The sequence below is a fragment of the Poecilia mexicana genome, unplaced genomic scaffold (genome assembly GCF_051168715.1).
Source record: "Poecilia mexicana isolate PSO_F unplaced genomic scaffold, ASM5116871v1 scaffold_7, whole genome shotgun sequence".
Classification (NCBI taxonomy): domain Eukaryota; kingdom Metazoa; phylum Chordata; class Actinopteri; order Cyprinodontiformes; family Poeciliidae; genus Poecilia; species Poecilia mexicana.
In genome coordinates this window covers 18,215,575-18,237,748 of record NW_028263376.1, presented here as the reverse complement: position 1 = coordinate 18,237,748, position 22,174 = coordinate 18,215,575, and the positions used below count along the sequence as shown (strand labels likewise).

The window sequence follows — 22,174 nt, the reverse complement described above, 5'->3', positions numbered from 1 at the left end:
CTGCCAAATGAATTAGGTGTCGCTACCTCTGCTCCAGGCAGATCTGTGCCTTCTCCTCCCAGCGCTCGGCGATGGTGAGCAGCTCCTGTAGCTCCGCCATGGCCGTCTCCACGGAAACGCTCTGAGCCACGTTGCAGCCTGCCTCCATCAGGTTCCTCAGCACCTCCAGCGTCACCTCGTGCTTCTCCCCTCCGCCTGTGCCCAGCGTGCGCCTCACCTCCTCCAGCCAGTGGCCCTGCGCCTTCAGGCCCTGGAGTAAATTACACTCGGGCACCACGACGGGCAGCTTGCTCCCGTCCTCCAGCAGGCTCTGCAGCTGCTCAGGAGGAGGCGACTCTTTCCTCCAGTCCTTGTTGTTGACCAGGACTTGGGCCTCTTTTCGGAAATCCTCAACTGTTTGCAAAACCGCCTTGAAAAATTAAACATTGAAAGGAAGAATTTTAGACAAATAACTTCATGAGACATCTTCCTACAGCTTGATCACGTTGGATTGTTTATGGCATTTTATTTTCATTTACGTTCTTAAAGGGCTGGTTGTACCACAATGTACTGATTAAACCCATTAAGCTGTTAAAATATTAATAAGTACCCATCTGAGCATTCAATGAGGGCAGCAGCTAATGATTATTTTATAAACTGATTATTCTATCAATCATTCTGACGATTTATAGATTATTATGACGATTAATTGGACAAAAAAAGTGTCACATTCTGCAGATTTTTCATTTAACTAATTAAGTCTTTTTTATGCAACATTAGAAAAACATTAGAAGACTCAAACAAATAATTCAGTCACTTTTGAATTATTATTCTGCTAAGATTTGATTGATAAAACATTATTTATTATTATTATTATCTTTAAGGATTCTTTTTATGCGTTCCTCTGAAGTCTGGAGGGCCACATAAACAGACTATGAGGGGCCACTTTTGGCCCCCAGGCCTCCAGTTTGACACGTGATTCACTACAACATTATTCGACATGTTTCTTACCTGCACTTCCTTTAAGTGTTTAATCACACATGGCAGGTTTTGCATTTTCTCCACCAGGGACTTCAGCTCAGCCAAAGTCATCCTATCATCGCTGAAAGAAAACAACATGGAAGTTTGTTCAAGCCTGAATAAAAACAAGCTGCTCATGTAAGAGGTGAAGCCTGTGAATCATCTCACCCGGTCTTTGCGTTGCTGAGGAGCTCGGCGCTCGTCTGATGGCAGAACGCGATGTCTTTGAAAACAGCGTTGAGTTTCCGGAGGAGCTCGTTGTCGGGAAACCGTTTCTCTGCTGCTTCCGCCTTCAACTTCTCCAAGTCAAGAATTTCTGCAAATAAAATTTCACTTAACGTTAAGATCAACTTCTCTCTTCCAGGTTTAGTTAATCATTTATGAGGATTTCCTACCTATTTTGTGTCCTTCCTCCTGTTCTAGCGCCTCTTTTACTCTGTTGGCCCAGGAATCGAAGGACTCCGACCTGACCTTCAGTCGATGGAGCATGGCCAGCAACTCATCCAGGGTGTATCTGTACCTGCAGGGTAAAAACCAAAACCGTGAGAAAAGGAGGGAAATGTGGCTCTGGAAAAATCAAAGAGGGGACTTGCTGTGGTGTTCCCCAAGGCTCTATATCAATCAATCAATCAAATTTTATTTGTATAGCACATTTCAGCAGCAAGGCATTTCAAAGTGCTTTAAATAAATATAAAAAAACACTATATACTATACTCAGTCCTATATATTTTCCTTCATTGCTATGTTGATGATAACCCAACTTGTCTACTTTTTCCTCTCTGACTGCAGCTTCTGCTTACACTCTTCAAGATAAATAGATTTAAGATGTTTTTTCAGCTGCACCAAATTGCCAGAGATCGATTTGTTTTACTTTTAAGTACCTAGAAAACCTTATTCAAGCCTTCATCGTCTCTTGGTTTGTTACATCAGCCATAAACAACATCATCTTAGGGCTGCAACTAATGATCGTTTCAGAAATCAATTATTCTTTCGATCATTCTGACGATTAATCGATTAGTCTGTCAATTAATCTGATAAAAAGTGTCAAATTCTGCTGATTTTTTCAATCAATCATTTAAGCCTTTTAATGCAATATTAGGAATACATTAAAAGACGCAAATAGACAAATAATTAAAATTACTTTTTAAATAATATTTTATTACCTAAAATTCAACAATAGCATTTATTTGGTGTACACTTGATCATTTGTGGGAAATGATGCATCTACACCAAAAACATATAGTGTAAGCTAATCTGTAGATTACATTTCGATTAACCAATCAATTATTGGATCACAAAATGGGCTTTACAGAACTGGAACCATGTGAAGCTAAAATTATGACACTAGAGAAGATCTGGGTAGAAATAACTTCTCTTTCTAAAGGTTTTTTTTTTGTAATCTTGGAAGAAAATGTAAATTTTTTTTCCAGAGTTTTAGTTTAAATATCAGCTCTGAATATTTTGTCCTTTCAGAAAACTGTGTTTTTTGCATAATCCAGTTAATAATTAATCAATTACTAAATTAGCTGATGATTACTTCATGATTAATCATTTCAGTCCAAGTCTGAAATACTTCCAATTATCAGTTAATGGCTTTTGGAAAGTGTGACCACTTCACAGCATTTTTTAAATGCCTGTTCATTAGTTTTCACGTGGGTTTCACCGTTATTTTTACTTCATTTTCAAAGGTCATACCTGAGGTAGAGCTTTTCGGTGGGGCAGTTGCACAGATCCTGAGTGTGATAGAGACACACGAGTCGCTCGGGACAGTTGGAGCAGGCCAGAGCGGAGAGGAAGCACGTCGTCTTGCATTTATCACACTGTCTCTCATCATCAGGCAGCAGCTCAAAAGCCTCTCGCTCTGCTTCTGTGATGCCCTGCAAACGCAGACAGATCCTTGCGACGTCAGCCACGGTCTACCTCCAGATTAACATCACATGATTCACTTCTGCGCCTCACCCTTTCCATCAGATTCTTCCGCAGTTTCCTCTCCTCTTGAACGATGATGAACATCTCCCGATGCGTAGCTGCAGCCAGGTTAAGGTCCAGTTTCTCTGGACATGCAGCCATTTTACAGGTGAGCTCCTCGTGAGAGAACACGCAATACCTCCTCAGGCGGCGGTAATGCTCGATACAGTGTCGACCAGCAGGGAGCTGCAAATGCAAACACACAAACTCCTTAGTATCGTGCAGAACAGCAAATTAGGCCTGTCTCAATAATAGCTGGACGATAAACTACAGAAGTTATTGTTGCTTTGAGGTCGTTATCAGTACCACATTCTTAAATTGCAGTAAATTTCAAACTCTAATGAACATTTAACACTGGAACTGGAAAACATTTTAAATATCACAAATAAATAAAAAATAATTCATTTTATTTGTTTCTGAGGTTTGTAAACAAAATTGTCCTTCAAATAATTTCAGTGAAGCATCAGACTGACGACTTCTGTCATCCAGTCTTTGGTAGAAACGGAGAGAAAATAAAACTGTAAATAATGCAAAATTAAAGCAGGTTTAGAAACTGTTTACAAAGGAGCTTACTGGGAAATATGTTGTCTCAAAGACCAAAAATGCTGTTGATATTAAAAAGGTATAAAATAATTGTACATTTAAGGATGAGAATGTCGGATTAAAGTGAAACACAACGTGAAAATAGTTTAAGATTAATTGATGTTTGGAGATTTAAATGTTTGTAAGTCGAGTATGAGAGGACAGGAAACCAAAAGATTTTCCATCTGCTCCTTTTTGAACAAAATGTAAATTGGACATTAATTGGGCATGATAATTTGTTTTTACTTTTTGCACGTTTGAAATCAAATAAGTGAATAAATGGAAATTACTGAGCTTGTTTTGATTTATCATGCAATCAATTGATTTATTTCTTATTGCGACTCTTCAAATTAGACCACAGTGAGCCAAACGTACCCAATCTGCAGTGCAGAAGTTGACTGCTTCAGCAAAGTTATATCCCTGATTGAAGCCACTGTGGTAGGCTCGAGGAAAGGTGATCACAAACTCGCCGGCACACTGGTTAGTGCGAACCACCTAGAGTTTGGAAACAGGAAGTTAGCTGGAGAAGCTTCACAGAGCGGTTCCTGTCTGAGCCGTCGCCGATGCGGTACTGACCGGTACACCATGAGCCATGAGGATGTTGGGGTTCATGATGGTGACGAGCTGGTGCAGGAGGTCGGGTTGGTACTCAAACAGCTCTGGCGTCAGCTTCTTCATGACATCTTCAAGCTGCTCAGCTGCCGCAGAGGGAACTCCATACCAAGTCTTGGGTTCACCCCTGGAGGTTAGGGGAGGAAAACGGAGCCTCAAGCTTCACTTAAACACTTTATTACTGCATTCATGCTCAGGCAGGGACACAGAAAGAAGGTGAAGTACCAGTGCAGGTAGTTGATGGAGTAGCTCCAGTGATCCTCAATGTGCCAGCAGAACGTTGAAAACACCATGCCCACGTAAAGCCAAGGCACCTTCATCCCAGAGATGTCTCCATTAATGTGGCAGAGGAGCGACTGCTCCAGCACAGGCATCACGTTCAGGTTCCAGCCAGAGCGCGCGTAGTCCTGCCCAACAGGGGCAAAAACGGCTCAAAAAAGGGTTTCGTTCTCAATTTTAACAATTCAGGCTACAGACATCATTCATGGAGAATATGCAAATCATAATTCCATATTTTCATCTGTATTTACAACATATATACAATTTATAACAGACTGTCACTGCCCACTGTTATTTGTATTTTGTATATTATTATTATTACTTTATTTATTTGTCATTTATTTACTTATTTTAATTACTGTGTGCTATGCTGGGACAAACAAAATTCTCCCACCTTACAGGATAAATAAAGAATTATCTTATATAAATTAAACAAAAGAGGCAAATTTTTTTATCAAAATGTACCACAGAGCGACACAGGAAAGCCATTAACAACCGATGAGCTAAGAAGAGAAACAATCAGCATACCTCCTCTTCTTTAGTGAGTTCCTTCTTCCCGTTATTCATCGGAAAGCCGCTCCCGAACTCTTTGGAGTGAATGTCGGCTCCGTACTCCACGGTCACGTCTTCCTCAATGCTGCTGACTAACCTCCAGAACTCCCTCTCCACCAGTTCAGTAGGAACCATCTACACAAAACAAGAGCGCCGGACACTTAACCTCCGTCTCTAATCTCGCATCACATCAGGCCTGTAATTTCCAGCTGAACTCACATGAACAGGCATGTTGAAGTAATCGGCTTTGAACGAGTCGGCCATTTCTCCAAAACTCTGCAGAGTGTACTCTCTTGTTGCTTGCTCAAAGCCAAAGGCTTCCGACGGTTTCTTGCACTCCTGAGGAAAAGACAAGAAGCGACAAGTCAGGAAACTCAAAAGCAACCCTGGCCTCTCGTTTGGCTGAGAGAAATCAATAAGGCTGCGTTCACACTGCAGCCTGAAGTGACCCGATTCTGATTTTATCGTCTTAATGCAACCTGAATCTGATCTGTTCATGACCGTCTGAACAACACGGATCAGATATTTTTTAATGTGACCCAGGTTGGTTGGATATGTGGTTCTAAATCCGATCCATCTCCCTCTGCCTGTTCAGCTTTCCGTCGGTCAGTTTAAGTCCAGAGTGAAAATTCATCCATTCTCCCTGGCCTTCAAAACAAGTTAGAGAAGGTAAAAAAAAAAAGAAAGAAAAATGCTGCAGCTAAAATGTAGGTATTGTTTGGTTTTCATTCATACTAATAGCTTTTGGTATCGTTGCCAAATTTATATTCGTCTTTTCATTTTTACTTGATTTTATGTTCTATTTTATAATTTATCTGCCTGTGATGTTGTGTTTGTTGTGAACCACCTTGCTCAGCTGAGGCTGCTGTAAATGTGGTGCATAAATAAACTCTGACGTGACTAAGGCTCCGTTCACAGAGCAGCCTGAAGAGACCCGACTCTGAGCTTTTTGCCTGAGCGCGACCTGAAGCTGATCTGTTCATGACCGTCTGAACAACACAAGTCGGATGTTTTCCGAATGCGACCCAGGCTGCTTGGATACCCGATACGTATCCGACTCTGATGTGACCAAACGTCCAGGTCGCATCCATCCAACGTCACTGATACTCAACAGATGTCACTACTCTGCACCCTGATACGCCCAACCGGGAAGAAAAACAACAACCATGGCGGACCATAATGAGTTGTTAATGTGGTGCTCCGGGGAGCAACAACTTCAAATCGTAAGATGAGCTCCACCACGTCTACACTGAGCATTTCTTCATCATCATCTTCACAGTTGGCAAAACACTGAGCGCGCTCTTGATGTGTGACGGTATTGCGCCCTCTACTGTGCATGCGAGACACTTTCAGGTCGTTTTTAGTTCTCACTTGAGATCACATACAAGTCCCTTTTATTTGGAAGTGTGAACGACAACACCCCAAAAAAAATCCAGTTTCACTGCAGGCTGCAGCGTGAACACAGCTTCAGAGACTTTTAAAATAAAATCTTTCAACTAACTTCAGCGACACACTTTGGGCATCGCCACTTGCTTTTTGGAGGATCAGTGAGCGGCGGGAGGAGACAATAGGTGTGATAGTTTTCATCACAGCTGTCGCACTGCATGAGTTTCTCATCGTCATCTCCCCGGCCGCACATCCGACAGATGAAAGAATCCACCTTTGGAAGCACGAAACGAAGAAAACATTAATTATCATGTCATTATATCAGAACAAATGAAAAGTATAACAACTCCTGGACTTACACACTGAGGGTTGGTAATGTTTCGTCTGAGCCTCATGGTCATTTTGGATCCATCGTCCTCTCCGTTTTCCACCTTTACTTCTTCCTTCTTCACTTCCGCTTTGACTATAACAGTCAGAGGAGGAAGCTGCGGGTTGGATGAACCCTCATCAGTTTGCTTCTCTTCTGGGTCGAGACGCTCAGGTTTGATGGGATCGTCACCAGAAGCATCGTCAGAAGCAGGAAGAGTGGCGTCCTTGATGGTAACAGTCTGAGGCAGATCGTCTGAAAAGGAAAGAGGAAAAGATCAACATCTTCAACTCTGCTTATCACAAAACCCTGGAGGGTTTCAATTATGGAAGAAAGCTATGATTTAAACCAGAGAACTATTATTTTTTTGGTTAAAATAGGTTGGATCCACATTTGTAAGTAGGATTAAAAAGATTTGAGTAACTTGAGTGAACCGACTACTCAACCGAACGCAGCAGCATCAGGGGTAACGTGAGGTAAAACCTTAAAAAGACAATTATATGGGAGCAGTATGCACCAACCAAATGAAGTGTAATTAAAATAAAATATTAAAGTTTGATCACATAAACCAAGCTGGTGAAGGAAAGGAGAATCTCACCAGCTGTGTTTCCATTACCAGTTTGTGCAAAGCTTTGTCAATATTCCACTAATATCAAAAAGACGTTAAAATTTAAATCAATTTTTTTTTAAATTATGTCCAATTTAAATGTTTTCATATTTTTTTTTAATTGATACTGATCCAAAAATTTCAGATTTTTCCTAAAACAAATTGGAAAGTCTAAAATGTTCTCTTTTTTTCCAGAATATTTTTGTGATTAACCCAAGAAACTGAGTTTTTCTAGCAAATTTTTTGACAAAATGACAAAAACCAATTTTGTAACTGCTGCGTTTCCATTTAATTCGAAAAAAAAATCATATGAATGAGTTTGTCATTTAAAAAGATGCAGTGCCATCATCCTCCTTCTACTTCTGCCACTAGAAACATCCAGCTGTTGATCATGTGATGCGTATCGAGCAAAAAAAGAGAAAAGTGCTTATATTGCAGTTTTGCAAAATGCTATAATTTCTATGCAGCCAAAAATAAAAACATCTGATCCTAGCGCACAACGTGAATTGTTTTCAAAATTGGTGTTTTTCCATTAACTCAAATAATTTTCCTAATTCCAATTTGCGCAAAAAATATGGTAAATGGAAACTGAGCTCCTTGTAACATGAAAAAACGACACTAAATTCACCTTTTTTCTTGAAGCCTTTGTCCCTTGCTACAAGTCCAAGTCCCATCATCTTTGGTCCGGCTCCGTAGATCTGCAGCTTCTTCAGCTCGGGGTTCTTCTCTATGTCTTCCTCTGTTGGTTCCGGCTGCGAATAAAACAACACTTTCATTGCAAAGCCACGGACAGACGGCAGCAGCTACTTCACCAAACACAAGCAAAGCAACAGCCGAGTGATGACCGAGTGCAGAACAAAGTAAACGAACTAAACGCATCACAAGAAAGGATTAGGGATTCAAAGGAAGGAAATGTTGACCTTTAACCCGGTGGAGACTAAAAGGACAGGAGCATCAGTCACTAGAAAACAAAGCCACCAGCAACCAGAGATGGTGAGGAGGAAGTTTCAACATCCACCACATCCATGCATCCTGTGTTAGTATATAAATGAAATATTAAAACGTATATAGAATAAGGTTTTTAGAAGGTGTTTAATAATAGAAAGTTAAAAAGGTCTGAGATGCACATGTTAACGCTTTAAGGAAAAAAATAAATACTTGCCAAGAGTCAACCCTGCTAACTATTTTTTATTTTTACCAAAACAAATCTCAGTAATTTTCTTGAATTAAGAAATTAAAATTTGCTAGAAAAAAAACGAAAATTAGATTAATCAGTATTAATTTTTAAAGATTTTAAAAAGTTTATTTTAATTATTACATTTTTTTTATCAACATAAAAATCTGTATATTAAAAAACTAAAAAATCTGTATTCATTTTTAAAAAATTTAAAAATGTAAATTATAATTTTAATTAATTTTTTTCATTATAATTTGTATTTTATTGATGTAAAAACTTGTGTATTATTTAAAAAAACTATTCTTACTCAGTCAACCCTTTTTGTATTTTTATACCAAATCTTACTTTGAAAAAACAACAACAGAGAAGCAACAGTATGATCTGTGTGACGATATTCTGAACTGTTCTCATGTAACCAACGTTTTCCTCTTACCTGAACTGAATCCTGCCATGAGGGATTTATGTATTTTAAAGTAAATCATTTAAGTTATCAAAACTTAAAAAACCCTAACAGACTCAGGTTTAAATCTGCATTTAAAAACACATTTTTAAATGTGTTTTTAAAAACACATTTTAAAAAGTTAAAATCCAACAAACCGCGTCGTCATTTTGAGCAGGTTTTACAACTAAAACTGACCCACTGCAGGAAACACTGGGTGCAAATTCGAAAACTAATGTGTAGTAAGAGTTTCACAAACGCCTTTCACAATATTTTGAGATGTTGTAAAATCAACAACAGCCCTAAAAGATGCTGTTCCTCAATGTTTCTTTTTCCCAATGACTCCAAAATGGTTGAATCAAAACCACCTGAAAGCAGCTGCAGGTAGAGATGCATCAAGCAGAAACTCAGGACGAAGACAACGCAAAACGATAAGATGCAATTCACTTTTACTGACGAGGAAATAAACCAAGCCTAACTGTTAAACGGACTCTTTGTTGTGGTTGTGGTCACTTTTTTTTTATTTTCAGTGAGAAAATAAAGCAAAAAAAAAAAAATTATTTGAAGCAAAAGCATATCAGCTACTTATTTAATGTTTATTCTCATAACTTTTGCTGTTTTAAGTTGTTAGCGTTACTTAGACACCATTAGCGTTATTTAGACACCATTAGCGTTATTTAGACACTATTAGCGTTACTTAGACACTATTAGCGTTATTTAGACACCATTAGCGTTATTTAGACACCATTAGCGTTACTTAGACACCATTAGCGTTACTTAGACACCATTAGCGTTATTTAGACACCATTAGCGTTACTTAGACACCATTAGCGTTACTTAGACACCATTAGCGTTACTTAGACACCATTAGCGTTACTTAGACACCATTAGCGTTACTTAGACACCATTAGTGTTTAGACACCATTAGCGTTATTTAGACACCATTAGTGTTATTTAGACACCATTAGCGTTATTTAGACAATTAGTGTTATTTAGACAATATTAGCGTTACTTAAACACTATAAGTGTCATTTAGAATAGAATTCAACTTTGTCATTGCACATGTCAAGTACAAAGCAACCAAATGCAGTTTACATCCATCCAGAAGTGCTTTACAGAATAAAAATATATTTCAAATATACATTTTTTTTTTTTTACAAAAATATACTATTTAAACCCTTTTAATGCTAATAGTCCCTAAATAACAGACACTCATAAATAACACTATGGGTTCTATCTCTTAACAAGAATCAGAATCTGAAAAAATAAATAAATAGCGGTATGTGAAAACATTTTTAAATTGGTGATTAGGAATTTGCCACAGTGCATCTCTAGTTGCAAGCCCTTCAGTCATGTAGCTGCAACTCTGTCATTCCTCCAATTTTGCTTCATATTTTCTACTATTGACACTTTTGCAAGCAAAAGCAAAAAAGCAAAAGAAAATTTGTATGATGATGTAGGACAAACTCATAGAAGACTATTAGCTTTAACTAACTAAAAATTTCACCAATCTGACTATTTTTAGTCACAAATTGTACTCTAATTAATTAAACAAGTATTTTCAATAGGTCTATGTAAGTGCACTCAAATGAGAACCCATGCAGCCACAGTGTTAGCGTCTGAAGTGATCGTAGAGCAGGCCGAATCAAAGGAAGTGGAGAAAATTAGGACATGGACAGCTCAGCAAGTAAGCATTTAAAGGCAAGCATTAGTAAAGAGAATATGGGTGACAGAAAAAGAGCAAAGCGAGTCAAAAATACCCTGGAAGAGTTCGTTTTTTATAGCCGTTTCAATGTTTTTATAGACGCATAAAAGGCTAAAAAAGGATACAGGAAGAGCTGGCAATATCTGTAAAACCCTGAAAACTCTGCAATACGTCTTTACACAGTAAGGCTAAAACTGATGACAGCAATTTTAATAATTACTGCTTTTTGTGCTGAAACGACACCCCGTCCTTTGGGGACAGCAGAGGAGTGATTGCATGGTAATGAAAATGTTTTAGTACTTAAAAACAAGTTAGACTTTATTTTTTTAGGTATGGTGGGTTAGGGACAGCAAAAGGAAGGAAGAGGGGGCGGAAAGTGAGCCTTTATGCTCAGGGGGGCAGTACCGCAGAGATGAGTTGAGAGCCAGTGGTGAGAGGATGGGGGGCCAGATCCTCTGGACCCTGCAAGGGGAGACAATAACAGCAACAATAAACTAAGACAAGGAAAATGGAAAGCGGCAGGGAGTAAAGTCTGGAAAAGATGAGCCAGAATAAAACATCTCTCAACATCTGCACATTGTATTCCTTTACCAGAACGTTCTGGAGAGAGTTGCCTCATTTAAAGCGTTTTTCTGTTCATTTGCAGTCTTGACAAATTAAAACATTTCAAGACCACCGAAGATCGGATTTTGTTTTAAGAAATGTAATAATCTGTTCTAAATGTCAATTTAATACGATCAAATTCCTCTTTGAAGAAGGCAAATAAACAGCTGCATCCAGATATTTATTTTAAATGAGGCAGCTTTTAAGACAAAAATCTAAATTTTTTAAGTCTTAAGTTCTGCAATTAAATGCTTACTTACAATTTAGCTTTTCATGCACACTAAGGTGAAACAGTATGCCAGCATGAAGAAGATTAATCTGAGGATGTGGAAACTAATTTGTTGGGTCCAAACCTTTGAATCTGTCCAGTCCAGCTGAGTATTTTCCACTCTGTCATTTAACAGTGATAAATAATAAATTGGAATGAGAACTAAAGCTTCACTAGCAAGTTTTATAATCAAAGACCCAGTTTAACAGGAGATATTTTATCTGAAATATTTAATCATCTCATTGGGTACTTTAACACTGTTATCTTAACAGTGGTAATTAAAGCAGGTATTGGACCTTTTGGCAGTGTGGGTAGAAGTTTTGTCCTGCTGGAAAAAAAAAAGACGTTTTGCCAAAAGAGAGAAGCAAAAAGTGCTTTAAAGTTTCCAGCTGCACCTTCATCTGCAAACAACATGGATCCTAAATCATCGCCAACTGTGTCAGGCTGGACTTCAAACAGCTTCTGGTACGCTGGGTTCTAAACTAAATGCACGAGAAGATTTATGCAACATTGGGCAACGGTCTGTTCTCCCCTGAGATGCTTCTGGTGTCTGCTCTGGTTTGGGAGTGGCTCAATGCAAAAAATGAAACTTTTTCTGACCAAACTTTTCTTCCTTACACTCAAATTTCCATCAGTGTGTCTGGAAAAAGCCTCTGATCAGCAAGCTTCTTTAGCATTTGTGGCGTGACTGTTTATATGACAACTGCAGGGTTATATATAAGTCTGGTGGGCCACCAGGCTTTACTTGTGCCCCACCAGGCTAACCATTGTTTAAGTAAATTAATAAATGATTAGTTAATCTAGTGAACAAAAAGTTATTTAGAACAGAATTACTGAAAAAGTGTTTAGAGAATTTAAACATCTTGAGAAACTAAATAGATGAAAATTTAGTTTATAAGAGGTTTTAAGGGTTAAATATCTCAAATATTTCATTTCAAACTAATTTTCTTATGAAAAATTATTTCAGACTTTAAAGCATTTGGAGCATTAAACCACATAATCTTTTCTACTGACAATCTGTTTGCTGCTATGTAATGTTTTATGTTTTTTCAGTGTTTCAATTCAAAATGTATAGAACGAGTCACAAACGCACTACTGCCAGTGCTAATCATTAAAATTTATAAAAGTATATCTGGCGTACTCCATGTAAATCCAAACGAGTATGTATGTAACATTTTGATTATGTTTATTTTAATTTAATGTATGCACAGGTAGGTAACAATGACAATTCAGTCTAATTTCTGGTTGCTTTAGTAAACAAAAAGGCTGCATACAACTGAAAGCAGAAGATCTGGACGTTTTGTTCAAATTCAGACACATGCATTGATATTTTACTAGAGAGAAAAACCCATCAACTGCATGGAACATTACATGTTTTTTGGATATAATCATCTTCACACGCTGTCCTACAACTATCACTTTTAATTCAATTTGCAAAATATACCAACAAAAAGGAGAAAATGTCAAATTAAGTGAAGAAAAGCATAAATATGCATGAAAATAGGAATGTTATAACCAGATGGAGCCTGACCCAGAAGCTGTGTGTGCAATAGAAACAACAACAGAGTAAAACACATTTTCACATCATGCAGCTAGTAAAAATAACTACCTTTTTGTATATTTGGATGAGAAAGCATCAAAGGAAAGCATAAGAATGTGAGCAGGGAACCAAACACCCCAGAAGCACAAAGCAATAACGGCAGAATTAAGCAGAGCAGCAGGATGGAAAGCAAGCAAGCTGGAATCCGCTCTGAGTGCACCGAATCGTTTTCTGGACACAAACATTCGTCTGACGCCACAAAGTTCGCTGGAAGAAACTCGATTATAGTCGCGCAGCTCAAGTTAAGCACAGAAAACACACCTGATGTCTATAATAAGACCGCAGTTTATTCATTTGGTTGATGATTAAACATCAGGTTTTACTGTTCATTAGAACTAAAGAGCAAGTGCAGTGTTCAGTCTTATGGGGTTGTGATGTTATACTGGAAAATCAGTTTTAATCTCCAAAGTTACTCAACCTGTCAGATATAAAGAAACACTTTAAAATAGTCTAATTTTTAAAAGCTGTAGAAAAGGGAAAACACTGAAATAGATCCCAAATGTTTCCTGGAAAACCAGAAAGACAAAGAGTGGAGATAATTTCTGAAGAAAACGTGAGAAAAGAAGAACAACATTTAAAAGATGGCGGACTTAACAACATTATCTGAGTCGACTTAAGATTTATCTGAACAGGATTTGATTTTTGGTCCACTCCTAATTCCACTTCTGACCGAGCAGGGAGCAATTTAACAGCAACAATTGTTCACTTAATGTTTTATATTATTATTTAAGAATAGCCCTGTCACAATAAGCAGTAAATCAATTAATCATGTGATAAATTAAGTCAAACTCAATAGTTTCCATTTGAATGACTTATCACTTTTCTGCAAAAATCTGGATGATAAAAGTCTTCAGTCTCAAATATCCATTTTGTGTGAAGGACGTTTTACAGAAACTTCAGTTTCCATTTTATTGGTCGTTTCTGTTTTTATTAATCTATTTAGCATATTTAAATGTCTTCCAGTTCCTCAAATGTTAATTGTTCATTAGAATTTAACGTTTATTAATCCAATTTATTATACCATTACCATTACGTAACTTAGGAATGCATCGATATGAAAATTTGGGCCAATATCAATATCCGATACCAATATTGCTATTATGGTGATAACCAATATTTATTGGTATTATGTATTTTTCAGTACCTTCGGAAAAAACCCAACCAGAAAGAGATAAAATAAATACTGATTGTTCATATCGGCCCAGTGTTTTTTTTTTTGTTGTTTTTTTTACAGATATGTTAAAAAAATGACTAACATCGGCCGATAACGATGTTGTGAATACATTGTGCATCCCTAAAGTTGATAATGGTCTTAAAACAACATTACTGTATAGCGCAATAATTATCGGGACAATTGATCGTCCAGCAAAATCTACAATCACGACAGGCCTACTTAAGGACACAGACCTTTGCAGCTATTGCCTTGCAGTGATCAGGATATACATAAAAAAAACAAATATGTGCACATGTGATTTCCACAAAATGAATCCACATATTGCCACAGCGTGAGCCGTCCTGGTTGAAACGCGCTCTGCAGCTGAGCAGCGGACAGCATGCTTGGCGCCGAGCGGATCCGGGCAGCCGTCATGCACAGAGAGCATGAGAGGCTTCAGCTTCCAATGTAAGACAATGACGACTCAGATGGAACAGAAAGCTGAAGTCATGATGCTGCCTTCAATCGTGGATGGTTGTTCATAAGATACAGCAACTAAAAGGTGACTGGACTTTGACCTGGCAGCACAAATTTTACCTGAACGGTTCTAACTTGTGTGCATGTTTCTCACTCAAAGGTGTTTATTCCTGCCCAGAAAGTAGTTTAACTTTTTGATATACAGACCCTGACGGAAAAAAAGAAACTAGAGACTGTATCCATCTGTGTGAATATATGCGATCATATGGGCATGTACAACAAGTTCCTGTTTCTGGCAGGAACTCGTTGTACATGCATGTAGAATGTTTTTTGTAGCCACCATGCTAGGTGTTAGCCTCAGTGCTAGTATTACTTTTTAAGCTAGCTTTAGCTTTTTAGCTAATTTTAGCTTTTTTTTAGATTTTTTTTCCCAGTGTGCATGGATTGTTACGGTAGGTCAACATGCAGGTGCTAGCCTAAATAAGATCATTAGTATTTTAGCTAGTTTTACTTTATTAGCTTATAAACTGTTGTGACCTTCAAATTTAGTTTTTCTGCACCAATTTCTAATACTGTTGGGTGGGATTTTTGCTTTTTTACCAAAAACTCTGAGCATACAGCATTCATGCTGCATTTTTGCAAGAAATGCACATTTTCTAGTTATTTTTGTTGAACAATAAGCTATGCTTCTACTCTCTCCTTTTTGATTATGTCAGCTATTTTTTTTCCTGTTTTGTAGTTATTGTGTTTTCTTAAAATTAATTTGTTAATTTGAAATTTATTAGATGTTATGTTATTATGCAACAAGCAGGAAGCTAGGTATTTGTCTATTCAAAACATTTTTTTTAAAAAGTTCACATCCTACCTTTTCAATTTCTGATGCATTTTACTGCAATTTTATGTAACAAACCAACATGAATAATAGATAAAAACGAAGTGACGTCTTCACAGATAAGCGTCTAAAAACAGAGCCTTGTATTCGTATCCCAGCCTCCGCAGTAAATACTTTGCAGATCCACGTTTTGCTGTGATTCCAGCAGGACTCTAATGTTCATCTCCAGCCGTCGGTTCATCAGATGCAGCTTCCCTGTCGTTTCCACCACACAAAGTACTTTGTATATAAACAAAAAGGGTTTATTTTGGTCTCATCTGAGCACAGCGCCTTCTTCTACGTGGCAAACATTACGCTGGAGTACATTTAAGGTTTGCATCGTCTTTAAATTTGTTAAAAACTTAGCCTATAACCATATCTCCACAACTTTATGTGCCATGTGCCTCATTAATTGAATTGTTCACTAACATTTACTAAATAGTAATAATAATAAAAAAAACTGAGGCCTTCAACAGAACAAGTGTATGTATACTGAAATAGGAGAAGCACTAATTAGTTGACTTTCCAAATCAATATACTGAATTTCATTTTGCACAGAAGCGTTTAAATGCAAGAGTTTGCAAATAAATTCAGGAACAATATCTTGTTTAAACAAGATAAAAATAAAAACAAATAGACTTATCTCTTGTTTGAACCAAACTATCTTCTCTTTTAAAAAAATAAAGATTGCATTCTTAGATGTCGTCCAGAGGAATCGGTGAGAAGAAGGAGAGTCGCAACGACATCCTTCATGTCTTTTAACAAGTCAGGAGGGAATTTTTACATTAACTTGATTTGTAAGGAATAAAAATGTATATTTTTTTCTTATCCTTTATAGTTATATACAGCAGACTTGGTTTATCACAAGACCTCAAATAAAAAAATTCAATTATTAAGCTTCCTGGTTTTAATGTGAGAAAACAGGGGGAAAAAATAATTGGAAGTTTTTAAGGCGCTGAAAAGGTGAGTTTTTTTCTTATTAGATTTGCATTTATTTTCTCAATATTTTCTCTAAATTATTTAGTCATAACCAAAAGTGGCAAAACCACCCAATTACTGATTGAGCAGGAGAACTGTAAATACAAAGAAATTCCCCAATGGCATAAAAACAAGTTTCTTACAGGCTCAACAGTCAGTAAAACGTTCATATATGTTGAATATATGAACAAACGTAAGTTATAGTTTGCAAGGTGTAAAACACAGATAATAAAAGCAAACAGATGGATCTGAACTGTGTTGAGTGATGGACCATCGCTGGTAAACTACATGATTTTCTCTAATTTGCTTCTTATTGAAACAATCAATCAATAAGAGGAAAGGTGTAGTTGGATAGTGTGCATCAAAAATAGTTTTCCACGGAGCGTTTCTGGCTCCAGAGGTATCAGAAATAAGCAGCGGCAGGTGACTCACGTCAGGCTGGCACCGGTTTGCTCTGCGTCCGTAGCTGTTCACTTTGGACGGCGGCACCGACTGTCGCAGTGGGATGGAGTGAGGCTTGTACTCCTTATCCACATCTTCTCCATCATAGTGCTTTGGCTTGCAATGCTTCAAATCGAACAAAAAATAACAATCTCAGTTCAAAATGGAGATTAGTTATTAACAATAACCTGCCTCTTTAAATTTTTAATTTATTGCAATTTAATAAAAAATAAAAAAAACTGGCAAAGTACAACTTAAGAGTGGAGTAATACCGTCAGGCTGGCGCCAGACTGGAACATTTCGAATGGATAGACAATCCTCTCATAATGTGAGCGCAGCAAAGACCCGATGTTCTTCCCTGGAGGGTAGCCGAGCCGCTGCGCGATACGAGCCCATCGTCGTTCCTTACAGATCAGCTCAAAGCCTCCTTCATCCGCCACAATCTGAGGAAAAATGAAAAAAATACACCGTTTAAATCCTCTCAAAGAGACAAACAGCCCACATTCCTGAGCGAATGTTGACTTACTCACCTTTGACAAACTGTACAGATCCAGAATGCGCCTTTCGATATGTGGGATTTTTAAAGAAGACCCTTGAATTTCCCAAAATCTGGCAATGCGGTCCAAATAGTTGAGCTTCACTCTGGTCTCAGCCTAAAATGAGAACAAAACGGTCCCAAATAACGTCGCGATACCGGCTGAACAGATGCACAGCTGCAGAACATTTAGTGCAGCATGAAACTAAATTGAGACACAGTAGCAGCCGTCTGCTTCAAGATGCGTCTGGAAAATGTGGCAAATTTTTATTGGAGGACAAAGTTTAGAGTGAGACGAGCCTTACCTCCAATTCGTTTAACCTCTGGATGCGAGGAGTGAAGTGAAAGCTTTCCAACTCCACTGAAAACGGAGGCTGCCAGTCCTGAGTGAGAGCAAAGAAATTCAGACTTTAACTTGTGAATTATCCTGCAAAGTTGTGCTTAGATTGAGCTTAATTCTTGCTTACATGTGGCTTTCCAGCAAATTATATTGATTAAAAAAAACACTTATCTAGAGTAAAATCTCATTTTATTATGGAATAATTAATAATTTCAAGGAAATTGCTAAAAAATGTCAGATCTCCCCTGTAAATATTCATAAATTCACAAATAGTTACATATACCGAATAAAAAAAGAAAACGACATAAGCCTTTTTTTCTGGCTGTCTGAAGTTACATCCAACCAAACGTCTCTTGTTTTAAGTCAGAAAAGATTTTGATCATTCAAACTGTTTACCAAGTGTCACAATAATGATAAAAAGAATAAGTCAGAGATTTCTTTTTCTTCATTTGCATGCAGAGTGATTAATATCTCTTTAAGCAATGACAGAAAGCCCAGATGACGAGCTCATGGTTCTCTGCATGAAAACATCACCAAACTGTCTGCATCAAGATGAGACATGTTGAAGGGAAGGCCAGAGTTCTTCTAACGTTTGTTAGAGCCAAAAAAAAAAAAAAAAGCAAAACATCCAGTTTCTGCAACGTAACTTAGAAGTAAGCAGGTAGTTACCGGCGGAGGTCGGATTTTGCAGATTCCAGACTTCTCTGCGATTGGACGTATCTTGGCGATGTAGCCCAGAGGATCCTGGAACTCCTCCCATGATGGCTCAAAAACAGGACACTCCGGCGGGGGGATGAACTCTTCTACTTCCATTTCCCTGACAACAGGAAAAGCACAAAAAAACAAGTTAAACAGCTTTACACACAAACAAATGGGCACAATATTATCAATATTTCTGTTTGTTGAATCTGTGCAGCTATTTGTAGCCAGAATTTTACATTTCTGAGCAGCCAAAACATGTTTTCATTACCTGACGGATATTACAACAAATCCTTCCACTGACAGGAAAACGAAACAAATTATAATAAAGGATATTTTAAAATAACATTTAAATTTCAAACTTCAATTAAAGTCTCTTCAAACAATACCTAATATGTTTAGTCTTTCAAAATCACTACTTCCTCGTTTTAGCACTAGCTTGATGGTTCCTTCAAATATGTCACATTTTCCAATTCAATCATTTTCACAGGACAGTAGTTTCTATAATCTTTGCTTCTCTATTGATGGAAAAACCCCAGGATTCAATTTATTGTCCAGGAAATCCCCTCCCCCAACATCACACACAACAAAACAAACCCCAGCACATGAGAGGCCAGAAGGACTCAAGTTACACCTTTTTAGTCCAATTTCAAACATTACCTAACAGCATAACAACAGTTACCTGAGCCGACTGACAGCAATAATTTGCATAACAGTGGCGTTTCTTATCTACTTAACACATGGAAACATCTACCAGCCATTTTTCATGTTTATATATTTACATATGTCCCATCTAATTCTGGCTATGTTTAACTGTCTGAAGGTGGTTATATGTACCTAACCAACCATATGTTTTCCTTTATTTCTTTCAAAATAGGAAAGAGTGAACACAGCAATCCTTAGGCCTAATTCAGCAAATCCAAACAGAAGACAAATGAGTGCTACCAATCACCAAACGTGAAGATACGCTGTAAACAAAACCTTAAACTTAATCAGTTTTACTCCACAACAATAAGAAAAAAAAGGCAAATGTTTAGCAGATGACAGCATTTGTTGATTAATGTGAGAAGACAACAATCATATCGAGTTTGGAAGCAGGTTTAGATCCATTTCGTTAATATTCGCGAAAATAATCTTAAAATAAACTCAATTTGATGTTAGTATTTCAATGAGCGTAAACTACATTTTTCACGGGCCTTCAGGCAAACAATGGCGTTGAGTCAATGAACCCTGATGCATTAAAAGGCCAGAAAGGCATCTCCACTTATACGTGGGCAGGGCTTGGTTTACAATTCTATCATAAAACATCAATATTAAGCCAAAAATGACACATAGCTTCATTTTAAGGTCGATACAAACCAGCTTCTTTATTTTATCCCATTAGCTGACAGTGTTAGCAAGTAAACTTGTGAGAACTGACGTAAAACACTAAGCTTACCTTTAGCGACAGCCGTTAAACACGGTTAGTATTAAAAAACAAAAGCCGTGAAGCTAAATTATCTGTCAATCATCTGCTCCTACTGATGAAAATGACCCGAGTTAACGTCCATTATCCAGCAACGAGAGGCCATAACACCACCAACAGCTTGGGTTAGCATCAAGGCCTCCAAATTTTCCTAGCAGCACCGTCCCACTGCCTCCCACTGGTGGAGATAACTAGCATCCGTTTGCTAACGTTAACTGAGTGGCTTGAAGGAGTCAACAATGTAACCGCAGACCTGCTAACCCATGACTACACAGCGCTGGTAATGTCGACTATAAAGTATTTTTCATGAACAAAAATCCAGTAATATATCCAGTCCGCTATAGTACAAGTGTCTAGCTGAATTATTGTGACTGACCCGAAGACACCTCGATGTCCCGGGGTATGATAAAGACTGTGGCCGCACTCCTTCCTCTGTTGGTGGTTAGCTAACCAGCTGTGCTCGGTCCTGTTCTGTTGGCTAGCAAAGTTGACCCGTTTTCAGCTTCGGTTCTCCATACACACCGCTCTGCCAACCGCAAGGGCTTAATGTATGAGTGGCTGATGTTCGTTTAATACTAAACGAGAATCTCAAACTTTCTCAATTACTGTCGTGATAAATCATTTTCCGATCAACATCATCACTCTCTTCAGGCCATCCTGTGCATCTTAACGAGACGCCATCTTAGCTTTTTCTCATGGCCGAAGTACAACCTCAAATATGCACACGCCGCCTCCCACGTTTTCTTCCTGAAAGTAGTGCGCACATACGCAAACATGCCATGCAATTACAATGGCACAGTTGTGTGAGAAAGTAGGTCAACATTATTTGGTGTCTTTTTGCGGAAATTAAGATGTCGACATCACATCACACTCATGTTTAAAATATAGCGGTAGAAATATTTCAAACAGCCCGTGTTATGTTATATAACATAAAAGGAAATGCTCACCTTTGAAAGCTTTTACAGAATTAGTGAGGTAGGGTTTACACTGAAAAAACGCAAAAATTTACCAAGTAAAGTATTTTTTATCTAGACAAAATTAATTTTACAAGTGACATTTCTGTAAAAATTGGGAGCTTGTTTTAAGTAAACAAATCATTAATATTGATGAAAACATACTATTATTTCACATATACCAGGACAAAACTGTCTGCCAATGGAACCAGCACTTCTTTCCCAATTGTAAAGAATTGTTGAGTTTAAAAAAAGTACTTGCAAGTTAGTTTCGTCTTATTTCCAGTGTGTTATGATATACGCACTAGAAACTAGACCAATAATACTTGGTAAGATTTTGTGTTTTTGCAGTGTAAGTATAAACCAGCCTTCTTAATAACTTTTCAAAAATAAACAAGCAAAGAAATAGGAAAAAAATGTCATAGGATTCATAATAATAACATTTCAGATTATTTAAAATTATATGAGTTTATTATTTTTAACTTTTTTATATATATAATGATTTCTATAAGAAGAAAATATGTAAACATTTTTAACTCTGAGCCAAACATGGAGAAGCAGAATTCAGATTTTATACACCAAACAAATCTGCAAGAAACTTCCAGCAAACTTCAAAACAGCCAAAACACTGAGTTAATTTAAATCAATGTCAAAAACTCACTTGTTTAGAATTACCTTTGATTAATAATAACTGGAAAATTGATTAATATTTTTATGTATATTTGATTATGGTATTTGAGAAAATATAATGCTTGTTTAATAACTGGTATTATTGCTAAAATGTTCTGTACAAAGAAACTTAAGATTATTTGACTTAAAATGTGGACTACAATTTATTTAATCAAGTGTTAGCTCATTTAAGAAAACATAAAACAAATTTGATCTATTTCATATAAATATTTATTTTTTTATTTCAATTGTTATACTGTATGTGTATTATTATGTACAACATATTAAAATTACTTATTTATTTATAAGATTGTGACACATTTGGCCCTCAATAGTTTTGAACACCTCTGGCAACATTTTAGAAATTAAACTAATCCATAAAGTAATCAATAGTTACCGCTTACTAACAAACAGTTGGAAATAAACCAATCAAATTGTTTAAAGAAACA

General features: G+C 37.3%; 1 protein-coding gene across 3 annotated transcripts in view; it reads right to left on the bottom strand.

Moving 5' to 3' along the window:
• kdm5c (lysine demethylase 5C) overlaps positions 1–20,813 on the bottom strand; it is a 30,778-nt gene extending 9,965 nt beyond the window's left edge. Inside the window, exons 1-21 of one of the 3 annotated variants that reach the window (XM_014983823.2) lie at positions 20,480–20,813; positions 18,609–18,756; positions 17,905–17,982; positions 17,595–17,717; positions 17,337–17,507; positions 17,056–17,190; positions 11,079–11,135; positions 7,981–8,104; positions 6,738–7,000; positions 6,494–6,652; positions 5,212–5,331; positions 4,969–5,127; positions 4,387–4,568; positions 4,126–4,288; positions 3,925–4,044; positions 2,959–3,153; positions 2,695–2,876; positions 1,395–1,519; positions 1,168–1,315; positions 991–1,081; positions 27–409 (exon numbers count right to left, since the gene is read on the bottom strand). In XM_014983823.2, the coding sequence (XP_014839309.2) occupies positions 27–409; positions 991–1,081; positions 1,168–1,315; positions 1,395–1,519; positions 2,695–2,876; positions 2,959–3,153; positions 3,925–4,044; positions 4,126–4,288; positions 4,387–4,568; positions 4,969–5,127; positions 5,212–5,331; positions 6,494–6,652; positions 6,738–7,000; positions 7,981–8,104; positions 11,079–11,135; positions 17,056–17,190; positions 17,337–17,507; positions 17,595–17,717; positions 17,905–17,982; positions 18,609–18,752 (3,122 nt within the window). In that variant the 5' untranslated portion in view covers positions 18,753–18,756; positions 20,480–20,813. Of the gene's footprint in view, positions 1–26; positions 410–990; positions 1,082–1,167; positions 1,316–1,394; positions 1,520–2,694; positions 2,877–2,958; positions 3,154–3,924; positions 4,045–4,125; positions 4,289–4,386; positions 4,569–4,968; positions 5,128–5,211; positions 5,332–6,493; positions 6,653–6,737; positions 7,001–7,980; positions 8,105–11,078; positions 11,136–17,055; positions 17,191–17,336; positions 17,508–17,594; positions 17,718–17,904; positions 17,983–18,608; positions 18,757–20,076; positions 20,457–20,479 lie in introns of those variants that run through there. The other 2 variants (XM_014983824.2, XM_014983825.2) reach the window with 2 other exon arrangements.
• Between the last annotated feature and the right edge of the window lie 1,361 nt (positions 20,814–22,174).